The 16,445-nt window shown below is 47.8% G+C and overlaps 1 protein-coding gene across 3 annotated transcripts in view; it reads right to left on the minus strand.

The window, feature by feature from the left end:
• The window catches only part of LOC111862803 (sodium channel protein 60E), a 142,540-nt gene that overhangs the window by 48,309 nt on the left and 77,786 nt on the right, over positions 1-16,445 (minus strand). For 2 of the 3 annotated variants that reach the window (XM_023848493.2, XM_023848492.2), the window contains exon 3: positions 584-792. In XM_023848493.2, coding sequence (XP_023704261.1) covers positions 584-792 — 209 coding nt within the window. Of the gene's footprint in view, positions 1-583; positions 793-1,161; positions 1,247-16,445 lie in introns of those variants that run through there. The other variant, XM_033750800.1, reaches the window with a different exon arrangement.

The following is a 16,445-nucleotide window of genomic DNA, read 5'->3' on the forward strand; positions in this document are numbered from 1 at the left end:
TGAAGGGAAGTATAGAAACCTCAGTCAGGACAGCCGGTGACCTGAGCATTTCCTTAGCTGTTACCTCCAGACCAATCTGTTCGGTGTGTCTCATGCTGAGGCAAGAGTGCTTCAAGTGTAGATGCGTCAATGCACAAAGAGAAAGATATATTCAGTAGAACAAGGTAGATCTACCAAATTTTGTGACATCTTATTTGGTGATATAACTCTAAATTTGACACAAAATTAGGTGTGTGTTGTACAGTTACTTTTAATAGTTCTTCATAGAAGACTCTAGCTGACCTTCATTTGTCACTTATCTTGTCTGCATTTTGGTTGGACACACCACTGAATGAACTAAATTTTGGTCCTTCAGGTTGCAACAAAGTGTAATCTGGTAAGTCAGTACCAAAATTTTGATGATGCATACTTCATCCATCTTCAGGGTGGATGAAAGCATGATGTTCCACCAAAACGTTGGCACCCACCTACGAAAATACATGGTATATCACCACTAATAAAACCATAAATATCTGACCATGAAAAGAGGTTAGCTGGATGAGTGCATACTATATGTGATGATAATATTAAAAATGCTACTCACTCGGCTTCCTCCACGGTATCAGACATGGCCAGGAAGACGCAGTTGAGCAGGATGGTTATCATGACAACGTAGTCGAAGTACTGGTTTGTTGACAGGAAGATGCAGGTACGGCGGACAGCATTCCATGGTGAGAACATGAAGAACGAGTTGGTTGCAGTGAAGCGGTGAATGTAGTTCTTGCGGAACCGCTTCGACACCACGCAGAACGTCTGGAATATGACAACACATGCTAAAAATGCCAGAAGTGGGGCAGAAGTTCACATTCCCATTACAGTCTTTCACAGCTACTAAAGTACGGACAAGCTAAGTCTGAGATTAAGTCCTATTGTTTCTAACATCAGTTTGTTACAATGAATATGACTATTAATCAGGACGTTCCCAAATGTCTGGAGCTTTTCCAAATACAATGCTTTGGAAACTGTGACTGAATTATGCTTGTTGCTTGCTTGTTGTTTGGTGTACGCTTTAACTATGAAGATGGAGGCATTGTGTACTTCTGAGGAGTCAGTAAACTTCTACCAGATTATAACGCTTCATATACAGAAGATAAGCCAAATCTTTGTTTCTACACTGCTTACCAGAAGGGGACAGGTGTACATCGCGTCTGGAAAGTAAAGCAAAGCTATCCCTGTAGCAGTCCGTGGAGGCCCATAGAGCTGTGAGACGTCGAGGCTCCCGCATTTTCTATAAAATCGGCTCAGAGATGGCGGTGAGGTTATCAGCCTTATGCGCAGGCCGCCCTTTACTCCCAGGAAGATTCCTGGCACTCATTTCTGTTAAGAGTCTGAGTCTACCGCAGGGCCATGGCGCGGCTGGAAGGATTAGATCAATTGATAAATCCAATGACGTCATCTGGAATCCAACCCGCGACTTGTAGCATAGTGCCTGAAACAGCTACGATACCGCGTGCTTCCATATATGGATGAGTCTGGAGTAGTCACGTGGCTCAGCGCAGATCTACTGACGGAGGCTTGTGAACACAGTAACGAAACTTCGGATCCCTTACATGCTGGGAATTTCCTGACCAACTGAGCAACTACAGGCTTCTCAAGACGGATTCTTAGTTACGGATATAGCAATCTCGGGATCAGGTGGTGGGGGGAGAGCATACCGGTCATTGGCAGTAGTTTGGCGGCGTTCCCGACCTCCAGCAGCGCATCAAAACATTGCGCAGACAAATACAGAGCCGCCGGGCGACCGCTTACACTGCATTGCTGGTCGGATTTCGCAAATGTCCGACCCACACGCGTCAAATCAGTCGCGTTCGCAACGCAAGTGACAAAAACGGGCCTTTAGACCGGACGTCCGTGTCTCAGAGAACAGAGAAACGGATTTCAAATGAAATTTTGTGTTCGGAATATTGCGTTTGAGGTTCTCACAGTGGCGACTGTGGTCTGTGTCACTGCATAGTCCGCAAGTTCACTGAAGTTTCGGAAGAACCTGTTGCCTCCATCTTTACGGCGGAGTAACTCAAGCAAGTAACCAACATGAACCAGGTCCCTTGCCTCTGTCGGCGAACTTCTACCAGACTGTATGGCGTCACAAACTTTCATTTAAACCTTTGAACACTATCTGTACGGGTCGCCTTTTTTTTTTGTTGCTAGTGGGGTGGGACTAAGTCCCTTGTACTGCGGTCACTTCTGGCCTATTGTACCAGCCCCCGACGATAGGTGAGGGTGATTGTGGAGCAACTGGTGGAATGAAGATTGGCAAGGGAAACCGAAGTACTCTGAGAAAACCCGCCCCAGCGCCACTTTGTCCACCACAAATCCCACTTGGCCAGACCCCGGGATCGGGAAGCCAGCGACTAACCGCTTGAGCTATGGCGCTACGGGTCGCCTTAGAGCATCTACACTAGGAGAGAAGAATAAAAATATAAAGTAATGTTTTCACTGCGCTTAATTAATTAGGCATCACGCGACATTAATATGTACAGGGGAGTGGAGTCCAGTCCGTAGCGGCGGGCCACGGGCTGGACAGCCGGGGTTTGATTCCCGGCAGGGTCTATACTCTACTTAATGGCGTTCAGATCGTCTCTGGGGCCCACACAGCCTCCTGTACATTGGGTACTGGGAGCTCTTCCCCGAGGTAAAGCGGCCGGGGCGTGAAGCTAACTACTCACCTCATTCTAGTGCCTAGGTGAAAAATGGTGGAGCTATACCTCCACTCCCTCATACGTCTTAATGACCGAGTGCTTAATTCATTAAGCAGACGGACTTTAACTTTTTCTGTAGCTTGCCTTCCTTCTGCCCGAGTTTAGTACAAGAGAGAGTCAGTAAAGAGGTAACGAATGGATATAGAACGTAAAACGTGTGATATTCGAAAGTGGAAAGAACGCTTATTGCTCGACATATCCTCCACCAACATCGATACACTTGTCCCATCACGTTGCCAATGAGTGAACCCCTCAAAATGGAAATCACTTGATTGTTGTCTCAACCACTTCCGTTTCTACCTCTTCGTCATCTGCGAAACGTTTTCCACTCAGTTGTGAACTACTTTACCCGACAAACACTTTCCACAGTAAACAGGAACCATATCTTTATGAATGTCTTTTGCACAGAGTCCTTTTGCCCAAGCACAATAGAATTCTGCTCTTCGGTAGTACACACCATAAGCACGGTCACCATTTTGCCTACTAAAACCAGCCTCTGAACATGCGCATGCGCGTCTGCTACCTGGAATGTCATGAAGATGGGCTGTGCTGCTGCCTAGTGATATGCAGCTGCTTTACTTCCATTTGTAGCCTGTCTACTGACTCTCCCGTATACATGCACTCGTAGACCAGCTGTAGTGCCGCCCGCTTCACAACCGTTCCCACTGGCATCCAATTTGCATCTCTTCCTTTGTGTCTGTTGTCGCGCGGCCGTAGAGCCTGGTATTAAATTACGCGGTGACAAAGGAACATGAATATTGAGCGTCTGTTGTTACTCCTGATGAGTGTTCTAGGAACGAAGGAAAACACGCGCTGCGTGGGATGTTTTGGCAACACGAGGGCCGAGTGCCAAGGAAGTCCATTCTGGTACGAATTGTTTATTTTTCTGCGGTGCCTGTGAAGGTTACTGTCTTCTGAGACATGACTGCATCTAATATAGTAGATAACTATAAACTTTTCGGAAGAACATACTGACTCCATCTTCAAGGATGAAGAAACTGACCTCAGAGACGGGGACAGTTGGTTTCTACAAAGTCGCTGTACTACTACCAGACTTTTCGGCGTCACATCCCTGGAGGCGGTACTTCTCATACTCAAGAGTGTGAGAATTTCAAACTCAACACTGTCGCTAAGCAGACAGGAGAGTTAAATGTCGGAATAATTAAACCTGCATTTAAGACCGGCTCTGGGGTTCACCCAGCCTCGTATCCAGTGGCTACCGGGGGTAGAGCGGCAAAGGCGTGAAGCTAACCACTCACCTGGGTTCACCCAGCCTCGTATCCAGTGGCTACCGGGGTAGAGCGGCAGAGGCGTGAAGCTAACCACTCACCTGGGTTCACTCAGCCTCGTATCCAGTGGCTACCGGGGGTAGAGCGGTAGAGGCGTGAAGCTAACCACTCACCTGGGTTCACCCAGCCTCGTATCCAGTGGCTACCGGGGGTAGAGCGGCAGAGGCGTGAAGCTAACCACTCACCTCCACGCAGTGCCCAGGTCACACACACCTTCATGGTACAGGTAAAGGTGAAGAGCCCCGGTACCCACTGAACAGGAGGATGAGTGGGCCCCAGAACTGGGCTGGATGGCAAAAAACGGAGAAAAGAAAGAATGAGATAAAGGGATAGAGAAAACAAGATTGGTGGAACTGTTTCAAAACGAAAGATGGGGGGGGGGGGGGNGGGGAGGAAGGCAAGAACAATGATGGGATAAGCAATAAAGGAGAGTGGCTGGAAGAGCAGGAATAAAAAGGGGATATGTGAAAGGAGGAAACTATTTTGCGCATCATCTTCGAAGGGTCATGCGCTCTACCTGGCACGGTGCTTACTAATTAAGTGCGGGGACAGCTTTACCCTGTTTCACTTTCCTTTTTCTCAACGAAATTCAAGGGGAGACAACCCTAGAATTCTACAGAGCTCTAGCAACACCACGCTCCTCTGCGCGGCAGTGAATGGTGAACTCGGCTCCAGCAGATCGAGTCTTCTAAGATGAAATGCCTGAGATCACTACCAGACTACAGAAGAATGGACACATTAGATCTCAACTAAATATATTTAACCCAGGAGAAAAAGCGAAAGAATGCCAGCAGAATTGTATGGAACGTATTACAAGAATTCCGTTAGAGGCTTAGTCAGCCCCAGGGCCATAGTGCGGCTGGAAGGATCAGGTCCACTACAAAAATCCGCGACCTTCCTGCTTGTAGCATGGTGCATCAACCAACTACGCTACCGCGTCCAGCAATCTTCCCTTGGGAGGGGGGTGGGGTCAAGGGTGTTCAGCGCATAAGGCTGACAATCTCACCGTCATCTGTGAACCGACTCTCTAGAGAATGTGAGAGCCTCGACGTTTCAGAAACGCATGGACCTCCACGGCCTGTTACAGAGACAGCTTTACCTTACAAGAATGTCAACTAATCGAATTCTGGGTTAGCTCTGAATTACTGGGCTTTTGGACTTCCTTATAAAAAAACAGGAAAACACGATGTTTCGGAAACTGCATCTGTTTCCGTTCTCAGTGAAGGAATGGGAGAGACACCTATTCAGTTGGGCCCCTTAGAAAGAGCTAATCTCAATCACTGCACTGGACTGAACTGAAACGCTCTGTTCTCTAGCTTCTAGAATACCTGACGATGGCCAAAGTCCAAAATTGCAGTAATTCTGAGTGTTATACACCATCGTCAGAGCCTTCTAGAATCTACTCCTGGAAGGTTCTTTGACTATAGAGAGATGGATGTTCATCTAACCCGAAGATCGGTACACCTTGTAGTGATGATGACGACATGAGGACGAGGCAAGACCAGTAGTGGGTTGTGGCGATGAACCTTACCAAAGTCATACATCAAGACAGAAGTGGTATCCTATTGCAACTTGCTGCTTCTCAAGACTTCTGCCTGAAGGCGCTAAATGCAGAAGTTTCGTGGGGTGTCGTTACGGATAGCCATCGAGGGTTACACATTGGGGGTGGGGGGAGTTGGCACTGAGTCAACGTGTTCATTAGCCGCCGCACGCAGTTCCATAGCGCGGCCCGCGACCCACATCCTACCCGTTTAATTTTAGGTTTCGGATCCGACGAATGTAAGAGATTCCGTCTAAACCAGTTCTAGGGACACCCACCCTCCTACTGAATGGGCCTGGGGCCCTTTCCCACTACGTTAAGATGTAATGACGTGAAACTGACTGCCCATCACCATCGAGTGCCGAGGTTAGGAATACGTGGAGTCCTGCAGTCCACCATACATCTTTATGGTGTGATGCTTAATTCAGTTCAGGAATTGGCTATCATTGCTGGGATTCCTTGTAGTTCCCCTCAGCACCTCCAGGCAAATATCGGGAAGGTCTTCAAAATAGGCCACGACAGATATTTTATTGTCCCTGTGCGTAACTAATTAAGCACTAGGCCAAGAAGACGTATGGGGGAGTGGATGTATAGATCCACGTATTATTGAACTCGACACTAGTTGGTCAGTGGGCAGCTTCAGGCCCGGGTCGATTTACCTCCAGTTACCTTTGGATAGGAGGTTGGATGGGCCTCGGTACCGGCCTGGACGACGTGAAGAGGCGAAAAATATTGCCAACACCGGGACTGAACTCCAAATCCTCGGTCGTCGAGCCTGTAAGCAGTTGCAATACCGATTGCGCTATTCCGACTTTTCGTTCGCCAGGCATGCTACCACTAGGTTCAGAGCCAGAGCATCAACACGCGACCAATCAGCGCCCTCGCTTAGACCTGCAGTCTCGCGACTTTTCATGCTGTCTGTACTCGGTGCAGACGGCTACTTGATGCCGCTCTCAGTATTGAGTGTATGGGTGTGAAACTTGGTCTCTGACACTAAGGGAGGAACATAGACTGAGGGTGTTTGAGAACAGGGTGTTGAGAATATTTGGACCGAAGAGAGATGAAGTGACAGGAGGTTGGAGAAAACTGCATAATGAGGAGCTTCATAACTTGTACTCTTCTCCAAGTATAATTAGAATGATCAAGTGAAAGAGGATGAACATGTAGCACGTATGGAGCGAAGAGGAATGCATATAGGATACTGGTGGGAGAGGCAGAAGGAAAGAGACCACCAAGAAGACCAACACGTAGGTGGGTGGACAATATTAAAATGGATCGTAGAGAGATATGACTGGGTGATATGGACTAGATTGATCTGGCTCAGGATAAGGAGCAGTGGCGGGCTTCTGTGAAAACTGTAATAAACTTTCGGGTTCCATAGAATGGGAAATTTTTGAGTAGCTGAGCGACTGGCGGCTTCTCAAGGAGACTCAGTCAGTATTCAGGACGATTATCCAGTGTGCAACCGGGAACTCGAAGTACTCAGAGTAACTGCCGCTGTCTACGACAAAATCCAAAGTGGTCTGACCTGGGATCGAACCCGGGCCACGCTGCCTGAGCCATGGCGGTGAGCCTCCGTCTCCAGGCTAATGCAGAACCAGTATGTTGAAACAATATCAGAGTCTCCTTTCAGATCCTCAGACCACATTCCCAAGTCACTAGACGCTGTGGGTCACTGAAGGACGCCGTCAGGATGTCAGGCTACGCAGGGCGGGACGAGAGATGTGTTGGAAAGGATCTGCGCTGAAGAGGAATAATCAACGTAGTACCAGACCATGTAAGATTTGAGGCTTTCACGGCGGTGACTATGAAGAAAGCAGTCTTCTGGGATTTGGCACCGTGTATATGTGGTGCTAACCGACGTTTCGGANCACACCATTCGCTTAAAGGGGCTGAGAAAAACCACGAACACCTTTCAGGAGAGACGGTGACTAGGCCGCTGTACCAGCCTGCTCGGTGAAAGTATATGCAAAGAATCAGTCAATCGTGACAGCTTCCTTACCAGTCCTTTCCACCTCACCATTCATGAGTACCCCGGTCGTTAGGCAACCTTTGAAACAAAAGTGCTTCACTTCCAGGGGGTACGCTCGCGCACAAAGTAGTCATTCGCTCCAGTGGCTTTTACTAGCATGACGTCACGATCGTTGGTGTTGCGGGAAACAAAGACTGGAGTATTTTTAGGCTCGCCTGTCTGTCTGTCTATCTGTCCGTAGGTTGGTCACATCATGGGTCTCATCCCCCGCGCGGTAAGAAGTGAGGCAGCACTTGCTGGGTAGACACCAGGAACAGGTTTAAAGAGCAAAGTTTGTTTACATGAACTGCCTCCCTCCCCCATCCTCTTCTTCTGCTCCATATTCATGTCCTCTTGTCCTGTTTCTTCCTCGCTTCCTTCACACGTCTTCCTCTCATCTGTTTCCTCCTCGCTTCCTTCACACGTCTTCCTCTCATCTGTTTCCTCCTCGCTTCAGAACTTGTACCCCCAATCCCTCATAGATCTCATTCTCCGTCTCCTTCCCTGCTCCTTGAATTGCCTCCTGTCTCTTCCTCTCCCTCTCTCCCCATAACAATCTCACCGATTGGGTTGGCATAGCGATAAGCTTCAAACTCTTATTTGGAAGGTAGGAAATGCGGTTGGAACGCTGATCTTCCTGTGGTTCTTCGTGGTTTTCCTCAGTCTGTCCTGGAAAATTCAGGGACAGTAGGGTAAAGTTGTTCCTGTGCTCATCGAATTTAAGCACTACGCCATGAAGATCTATGGGGGTGGATGGTGGTTAACGCATTCTTCTCGCTAAATGGCGGCTGACACGAGTATTTGAGCTTGTGTCCAATCCAGGCACGAGGGCTGCCTCCTGGCAAACAGTAGCAGCCACGCGACAGTCTGCCCGTTAGTTGGGCTTTCGCCCTGGTCCTGTCGCCCCACACTATCTGTAGCGTTTCCACTACGTTGTTGAACCCCTGCACATGGCCATGTGTTAGTTTAGGGTAAATTCCAGCATCTGCATAGAGGGACTGAATGAAAACACGAAGATAAGCTAGGACAGCTTGTCTCCGGAACATCTGAACTCGGGACATTTCTAGTACGAAGCAGCAATGCTACCCATTAGATCCCGAAGTCCGGATAACCTACCCTTACACAAAGGGGAGCTTCGTGCGCATGCTATTCGAGGTTCTGACACTTGTAAATATTGTGTTTGTTTTCTTCGGGGGGGGGGATATGACGAAGTGTAATATGTTAGAAATGTACTAACGTTTCGGAGAGTCCTCCTGCCTTCATAGAGGCAGAAGGTTCCTCCGAATCATGCCTAACTACAAAACGTAACCTCCCGAAAGACAGCAATCATAGTGAAAAGTCTCATTTTTCGGGACATAACGCCATTCAGACCGGTATAAGTCCACCGACATTTCGGATGAACGTACTGCCTCCATCTTAAGGTCGAAGGTAATGTACGGATATCATTCCGAAAGTCTCCTGGGTAATGTACGGATATCGTCCCGAATGTATCCTGGGTAATGTACGGATATCACTCCGAAAGTCTCTTGCGTAATGTACGGATATCACTCCGAAAGTCTCCTGCGTAATGTACGGATATCGCCCCGAATGTATCCTGGCTAATGTACGGATATCACTCCGAAAGTCTCCTGCGTAATGTACGGCCATCGCCCCGAATGTATTCTGGCTAATGTACGGATATCACTCCGAAAGTCTCCTGCGTAATGTACGGATATCGCCCCGAATGTATCCTGGCTAATGTACGGATATCACTCCGAAAGTCTCCTGGGTAATGTACGGATGTTACTTCCATTTCAGCATTCGCTGGTTATGTTACACGCTCTGTACGGACTGAAGGCGTTCTTAATCAGGCCATAAGGCCGCGCCATAGCTCAAGCGGTTACTTGCTGGCTTCCCACCGCGGTGGCCCGGGTTCGATCCCAGGTCTGGTCAAGTGGGATTCGGGGTGAACAAAGTGGCGCTGGGGCCGGTTTTCTCCTAGTACTTTGGTTTCCCCTGCCAATCTTCATTCCAACAAGTTCTCCATTATCATAATCCCCCTAGGCAGGGTACAATAGGCCAATCAGTGGTCGCCGTGCCGTGTGGACCCACTTGGACTCCACCCACCACTAAGCGAATTAAAAAAATTAATGAGGCTATAAACAAGTAAACAGAGTCCTCACCAGCAAGTTTACCGCTATTGCTGCTTCATATTGGGAAGTTCCCTGGTTCAAATCTCGGCTACGGTGACTAAGGCTTCTTTGCTGTAATTCTTTCTTTGGGCCTTTACATAAAATAGCTGAAATCAGGCCACGACCACTTCCGTACAATCTTCCGCTAATACTCCCATGAGTCGAGGCTACACGGTATGAGCCGCTAGATGAACGGCAGCCAGATGAGTACCTTCACAAAGTGTGGAGAGCGCAGGGAAACCTTCGCAACAACAACCGGGGCTTTGCAACGGACGTGACGCTGTCAGCTGCTGACTGTTTCACCTTCAATGCAAAGTGCAATCGATTGTCAGCTTAACGAGAACACTCGATTATTTACTCGACTACTTCACTTCCGACATTCCGACAATGCCGAACACACTTCTAAGTGGCCCTGCTGACTGTCACGACAGCGGCGAGGCGGCATTAGGACGTGGGTTCTGACCACCAGAGTCTGTGGAATTAACCAAACAAATTTTGTGACATCATACTACTTGGACTGACACTCGCCATGAAATTACTTGTACATTGCACACTTCCAAGTACTCCATAGATGGCTCCACAGTAGAGGCCAGTAGAAGGCTGTTACACCCTCGAACTGTTTACTTACGGCCCATTTGACGACGCCATCAGTAGCTCAATTTATGTAGCTGAATTTGGACCGAATTTTCATGTAGGAAGCATGTTAAAGAAGCGGTCGAGGCCTAATTCGAGGCATTTTCCCCATAATTTGCGTGGAGCGACTGAGGAAGAGTAACGAAAAACTTCAATGAGGACAGTTTGTATCGTGGTCGAGATACGAACCACGTACTTCAAGAATACGCAACAGCAGCGTTACCACTTGAGTCAACTTGTTCCATTGCGATATAAAACGTTTTCCTTAATGATTGGATGCAGCTGACTCAGGTTGTGGTCCACGTCGCACTGCAGCGCATCGATCGCGACATGTTACACATCTCCAATAAACAATATGACGTCAAGCGAGGCGCCAACCCACTGCCGCGCACCCCGGGCCGTCTCGCCCAGCGATACATCACTCCGTCGCTTCCGGCGATCTGTCGGTATGATAGCGGTGATCCGGCTAGCAGATCACACGTCCCACGGGGCTCGATAGCAAATTCAATGGTGATGATAGCCACAGATTAGCAAGAGCAATGATGTTAAAAACACAGCCACAAATTGATACATCATTCTCTGGCAGAAGTGCATTTAGCCCTTGGAAACCTCAGAGAGAGCGAGCAGGAGTTGTCTGCTGACGCGCTGCAATCGTCATTACGTCACGTGACGTCACGTCACGGCATTGATCGAAATATACAAACTGTCTTCATTTAATTATTTACTTATTCTTTATTTATAGTTGTTTGTTTTTAATATCAGCATGCTTAGAATTTCCAGTAAATTACTGATGGCCCTCGCCAGCATAGTCGTTCTTGGTTTCGGACGCAGCCGGGACCAAGGATCAAAACTTTGTTCGTTCCAAAACCATTCATACTGTCACATGTATGAGTGACTATAGACGGGGTTTGGATTGTAATTGGGTTTACTGAACGCTTACTGATCGTAACTACAGCGCTATCGCTAATTCACTACATAACGCACTGTCTTTTTAGCCTGCTGTCTTCACAAGTCGTTGCCTAGTAACGGCTTCCAACGGCGTACGTTCCCCTTACTCTGGGTTCCCCAAATATCTCCGTTCCTCAACTGCCAGCTTCTAACATCAACGGCTCACAAGGACTGAGCAGCAGCAGTTCTCTAACTAACTAACTCTAATCACCAACAAACTGGCTCCGCTGTACTCAACTGCACTGCACTCACTGAACTGAACTCGATCGGCCGAGTGATAGGGCCTCGGAGCGGACCACATTGAGAACATCGGTTACGACATGGAGGACCATGGAGGAGACGTCGAGGTTTCCACATTTTCTAGACAATCGGCTCACAGATGTCAGCCTCACGCGCCGGCAGTTCTTTACCTACAGAAAGATTCCAGGTACTCATTTCTGTTAAGAGGTTGAGTCGACCCCAGGGTCATAATGCGGCCGAAAGGATTACGTCAATTGCAAAAAAAAAAAATACAATGACCTCATCGGGAATATAACACGCGACCTTCCGGCTCGTAGCATAGTGCCTCAACCAACTACGCTGCTGCGTGCCCCCTTTTCTGTAAGATTGCCTGCTCTAAGTATGGCTTGATATTTGAAACAGAGTACAGTTACGTTCGCTGCCGAACTGCGAAACTTACGTGTACTTTGTAAGTGCAGTTTTTTGCTTGCTGCTTCTATGGACTTGTTAAGAGCCTCGACTGCCGAGACAAGTGCGACAGGCAGGGAAGGGACAGCGTGTACAGAGAACGAAGTGACAAATGTGGGAAGCGAGAAGTGACTAGGCAGAACGGAAGAATGGAAGAGAGGAAATATAGAAACAGAGACAGATTCAAGATTACCGTCGTCTGGGACACGACGCCGCGTATTTTGACGGATCGTTACCAACGTTTCTGAAAGGGCAGACGCCTCCACAATATGCCGTGAAGAGAGCGACGGCAAGTTTCTACGAAATCATGAAAAGAATAAAAAAAAGTAAACGTGTAAACCAAAAAATACAAGTAAGCGAAAGAAGCTAAACATTATCCTTGCTGGCATCGACCTTCCAGACTACACAGCGTCACATCCTGTATGCAGCAAACATTTAACCTTTTAAAGCCCGATGGTTACTATATGTACCACCCGCTTTAACATACTAAAACTCTGCATTCTGCCCACACAGTGTATCTGTGTGTTCCGTATGGCTCTCACAATAAACAGCGACTGTTTCCCTAAAAAAACAGCATTAACCGGTTGGGCTCTGTAGCGGTGACGTAATGTTTCCTGTGCGGTACTGACTGAACATGCTGAAACTCTGCATTCTGCCCACAGAGTGTATCTGTGTGTTCCGTATGGTTCACAATAAACAGCGACTGTTTCCCAAACTGTACTAACCGGTTGGGTTTTGTAGCGAAGAAGTAATGAGTTTCTTATGAGGTACGAGGAGCCGCGTTCGAGTACCTCCACCGTAGGCCTGTGAGGGAACCCAGTGTCTAGAGTTATAATTGGACCACCCTGTTCCTGGGGGATATAAATACGGGGATCTGACCCTTCAATTTGGGGGCGTCTCAAATCTGAGACAGTAAAATATGGCCATGAGTCCGTCGGGACTCGGACCAGCAACAATTGTAAACTATAGACCCATCCTCTTCCTCAGAGGGGATGTTACACAAGGACTATTTCAAGTGTTTGCTTGAAAACAATACTGGTCGTGAGTCTCAAGGGGCTTTTCGCCAAGACGAACTGATTGGAGGTAAGCCGCCAGTCGTAAAGTGACTCTGACTCTGACTCAGTCTTTAAGAGTTAATCCACCTCAGCGTGGACCTTAAATCTTGAGAAATGCATTTATTTCCCGCCCACAGTTTCCAAACCGTCTCTGAGACCACCCAGCCCCAGGTCCAGTGCGTGCACGGGGCTCTTTCCCAAAGGGGAACGCATGCCGGAAGTGAAGATGACCACTCACTTCCGTGTAATTCCGAAGTTACGATTTCGCGCAGTCAACCTTAAGCTTCCTTCATGGCGTAATGTTCACTTACGTCAGTGGCTCAGAACATAGCGTTGAAACGGATACGTACAAAGAAAAGATGAAGAGGGCGAAATGAAAGAATTTACACGCAAAGGAAAAGAGGAAGAGAAAGGAAACAAAGGAAGAATGAATGACAGAAGGGAACAAAGAACAACCTGTCACAATAAATAGCGGAGCGATGTGGTGTAGCGGCAATGCTGTGAACTTGCGTTCAGCACCTACTCGGTTCGATTCTCGGCGGCGACACTGGCTACCCTGACAGAGGTCTTCTGTGGGTTTCGTCTGCCCCTCCAGGATACTACATAACTCGACTTCTTGTAGAGCCCTGCCGCCTCCTTCCAAATCCTTTCAAACTTGTAAAATATGAAGTTCTCACAGCAATGACTTTTCGGGATAAGTCATGAAAGCCATTGAAAATGAGCCGACGTTTCGGAGGAATATGTCACATCCATCTATAGGGTGGATGAATAAGCAGAGCAAAAAACCAACGTGAAAGCATGCGGCAAGTTCTGTTCTGTTCTGTTTCTCCTAAACGTCGGTTGAATTTCAAGCGACTGCATGGCGTTTTATCCCAGAAAGTAGAACTCTTCAAATTATTTACAAATCATCATTCATCTATTATCTTACCAATAGATACTATACATTCTAGCTACTGACAGCATCGCACAATAACATGCAGCCCACAAAGAAACAACCACACAATGAAAAGGAATCAGAAAGCATTGAGGAATTGAGGGAGTAATGAACAGCTCGCCGCAGTATGCATGTGCGCCTGAGTATATCGGCAACTTCTCCGACTCCGCTGTACGGCGGGGCATTGCTGTCTGAAATCTGTGCGGCAGGCAGTGCCAACCTTCCGCGTTCCCAGACATCGACGCTTCGCGATAGGCGCATGCAACCAGAAGGACAGGAGGCCTACTTTAAAAAGACCAGTGACCGACTCCTTTCAAATCCATCTCTGTATCTCCTTATATAATAAAATATTAATTACAGTACGCGAGATTATGGTGACAGTACGTCAATAGTTTCTCTATTGTTTCCCGCGCATCTTTTGAAGTGGAAACATGTTTAGTTTGCCGTTGCCCGGCAGCGGACGAAGTTTAAGTTACCATACCACATTATTATTCAGGGCTGCACAAAACTAAGAGCAAAACGATGTTAAATAAAGCAATAACATAAAAGGAACATTCAATGTATAATATTTGAAGTTTCCACGTTACTACAGCTCCATGTTGTGATGCTCTGGGTTATGATACCGTGCAGTGTGCTAGTGAATGCTAAAGTTTAGGAAGAAAACAATTCTGCCAACTTCAGGGCGGAATGTGCGCACTAAATTCTTCTGGCTCACGATACGGACAAGTAGCGGGCTCTTGTGAACATCACAATACTTAAAATCAAATTTCGCGGGCTGATGTGAGACTGAGACCACTCGGTACTGCGGCCACGAAGCAGCCCACTGTACCAACCCGCGTGATAACACGAGTATGGAGCAGGCTGTGGAATGAGAATTGGCAGGAGAGACCGAAATACTCCTAGAAAACCTGCTCTATTGCCACTTTTCTCATCACAAACCTCACATGACCAGGTCTGGGATCAAACCCGAGCCGCCGCGGCGGAAAGCCAGTGACTAACCGCCTGAGCTATTGCACGACCATAGCACCATAATGAACTTTCGGGTTGCATACAAGGAGAGAAGTTATGTGAGGAAATGAGCGACTGTTAGCTTCCCAGGAAAGTTGCGTCGAACGAATCTTAAAGATTCTTAAAGAAATAGGACGCTAGGACATGAATTGGATTCATCTGGCTGCGGACAGGGACCACTGGTGGGCTGTCGTAAAGGCGGACAATACAATTTCGTGTTCCGTAAGAAGCGAGGATTTTCTTGAGTAGCTTAAGGAGTATTCGTCTTTCAGTCTCTCAGATATACAAGCAACTCTGTGCATCAAGGAGCTAGTTATGCGGTTCAAAGAGCAGCCAAGCCATTAGTCAGTGTGTATCATTCTCGAGACAGAATAAACGTGTTCTCACAAGCATTACAATTTGTATGACCCCTCCAACCCACCCCCACGTCAGACTCAGGCCCAGAAGGATCAATAAGTCGCAGAAATACGTACACGACTCGACTCTCTGCCCTACCTTTGCGTCATCACTCTCATACAGCATTTGTTTTGGGCTGCACCGCCTATGGAGTTCGTGCGAAGTTGGAGACGGTTACAGAAGCCGGTGATGAGGCTGTCAGCATTCCCGAGTCGTATGTCGCAGGTCGCATGAACGATTTTCGACACGTAAACCCGACCTCATGGCACTCGACATTGTTTTCCCTTAAATCCCACAGAGAGAACATTCAAATACAAGGTTCAAACATGTAAATCTCTCCCTGCAACCGGCTGTGGAAACCCATTTGGTAAGGCGTCGAGGCTCCCACATTTTCTAGACAATCGGCTCACAGATGATGGTGAGGTTGACAGCCTTACGTGCCGGCCTCCCTTTACTCCCACGTAGACTCCTGGTAGTCAATTCTGTTAAAGGCTGAGTCGTCTGTAGAGCCATAGTGCGGCTTGAAGGATTAGGTTAATTGAAAAATCATATAATCTCATCGGGAATCGAACCCGCTTGTAGCATAGTGCCTCAAACAACTAACGTACCGCGTGCCCCTGGAATCATGAGGTCCATTTAAAAATCAAGTGACTTCACCGGGGATTGAACACGCGACATTCCGGCTTGAAGTATAGTGACCCTAGGTGAGCTAGCGGACAGTTGAAAAAAAACGATTAAAGTGTGAACGAACTTGGACGGGTCGCGGGGACACGCGCCGACAGAGCGGGAGAAGGCTACTTGTCCTGTGTGTGCCTGGCGGGAAGCGGAAATTGCGATTCAAACCAAGGCGAACCCGTTCAATTAGCTGATTGATCTGCAGCGCGCCGCTCAGGTATTTATGTTGTGCCATGCCGGAAACCAGTGAAAGCCACACGGAGGGAACAGTTGGGCACAAATATTTATATCTTCTGGGATATGACACCGTGTAGTCCAGCAGATGTTCATCGACGTTTCGGAGGAACGTACTAATTTATC

Source organism: Cryptotermes secundus, unplaced genomic scaffold (assembly GCF_002891405.2).
Source record: "Cryptotermes secundus unplaced genomic scaffold, Csec_1.0 scaffold462, whole genome shotgun sequence".
NCBI lineage: Eukaryota > Metazoa > Arthropoda > Insecta > Blattodea > Kalotermitidae > Cryptotermes > Cryptotermes secundus.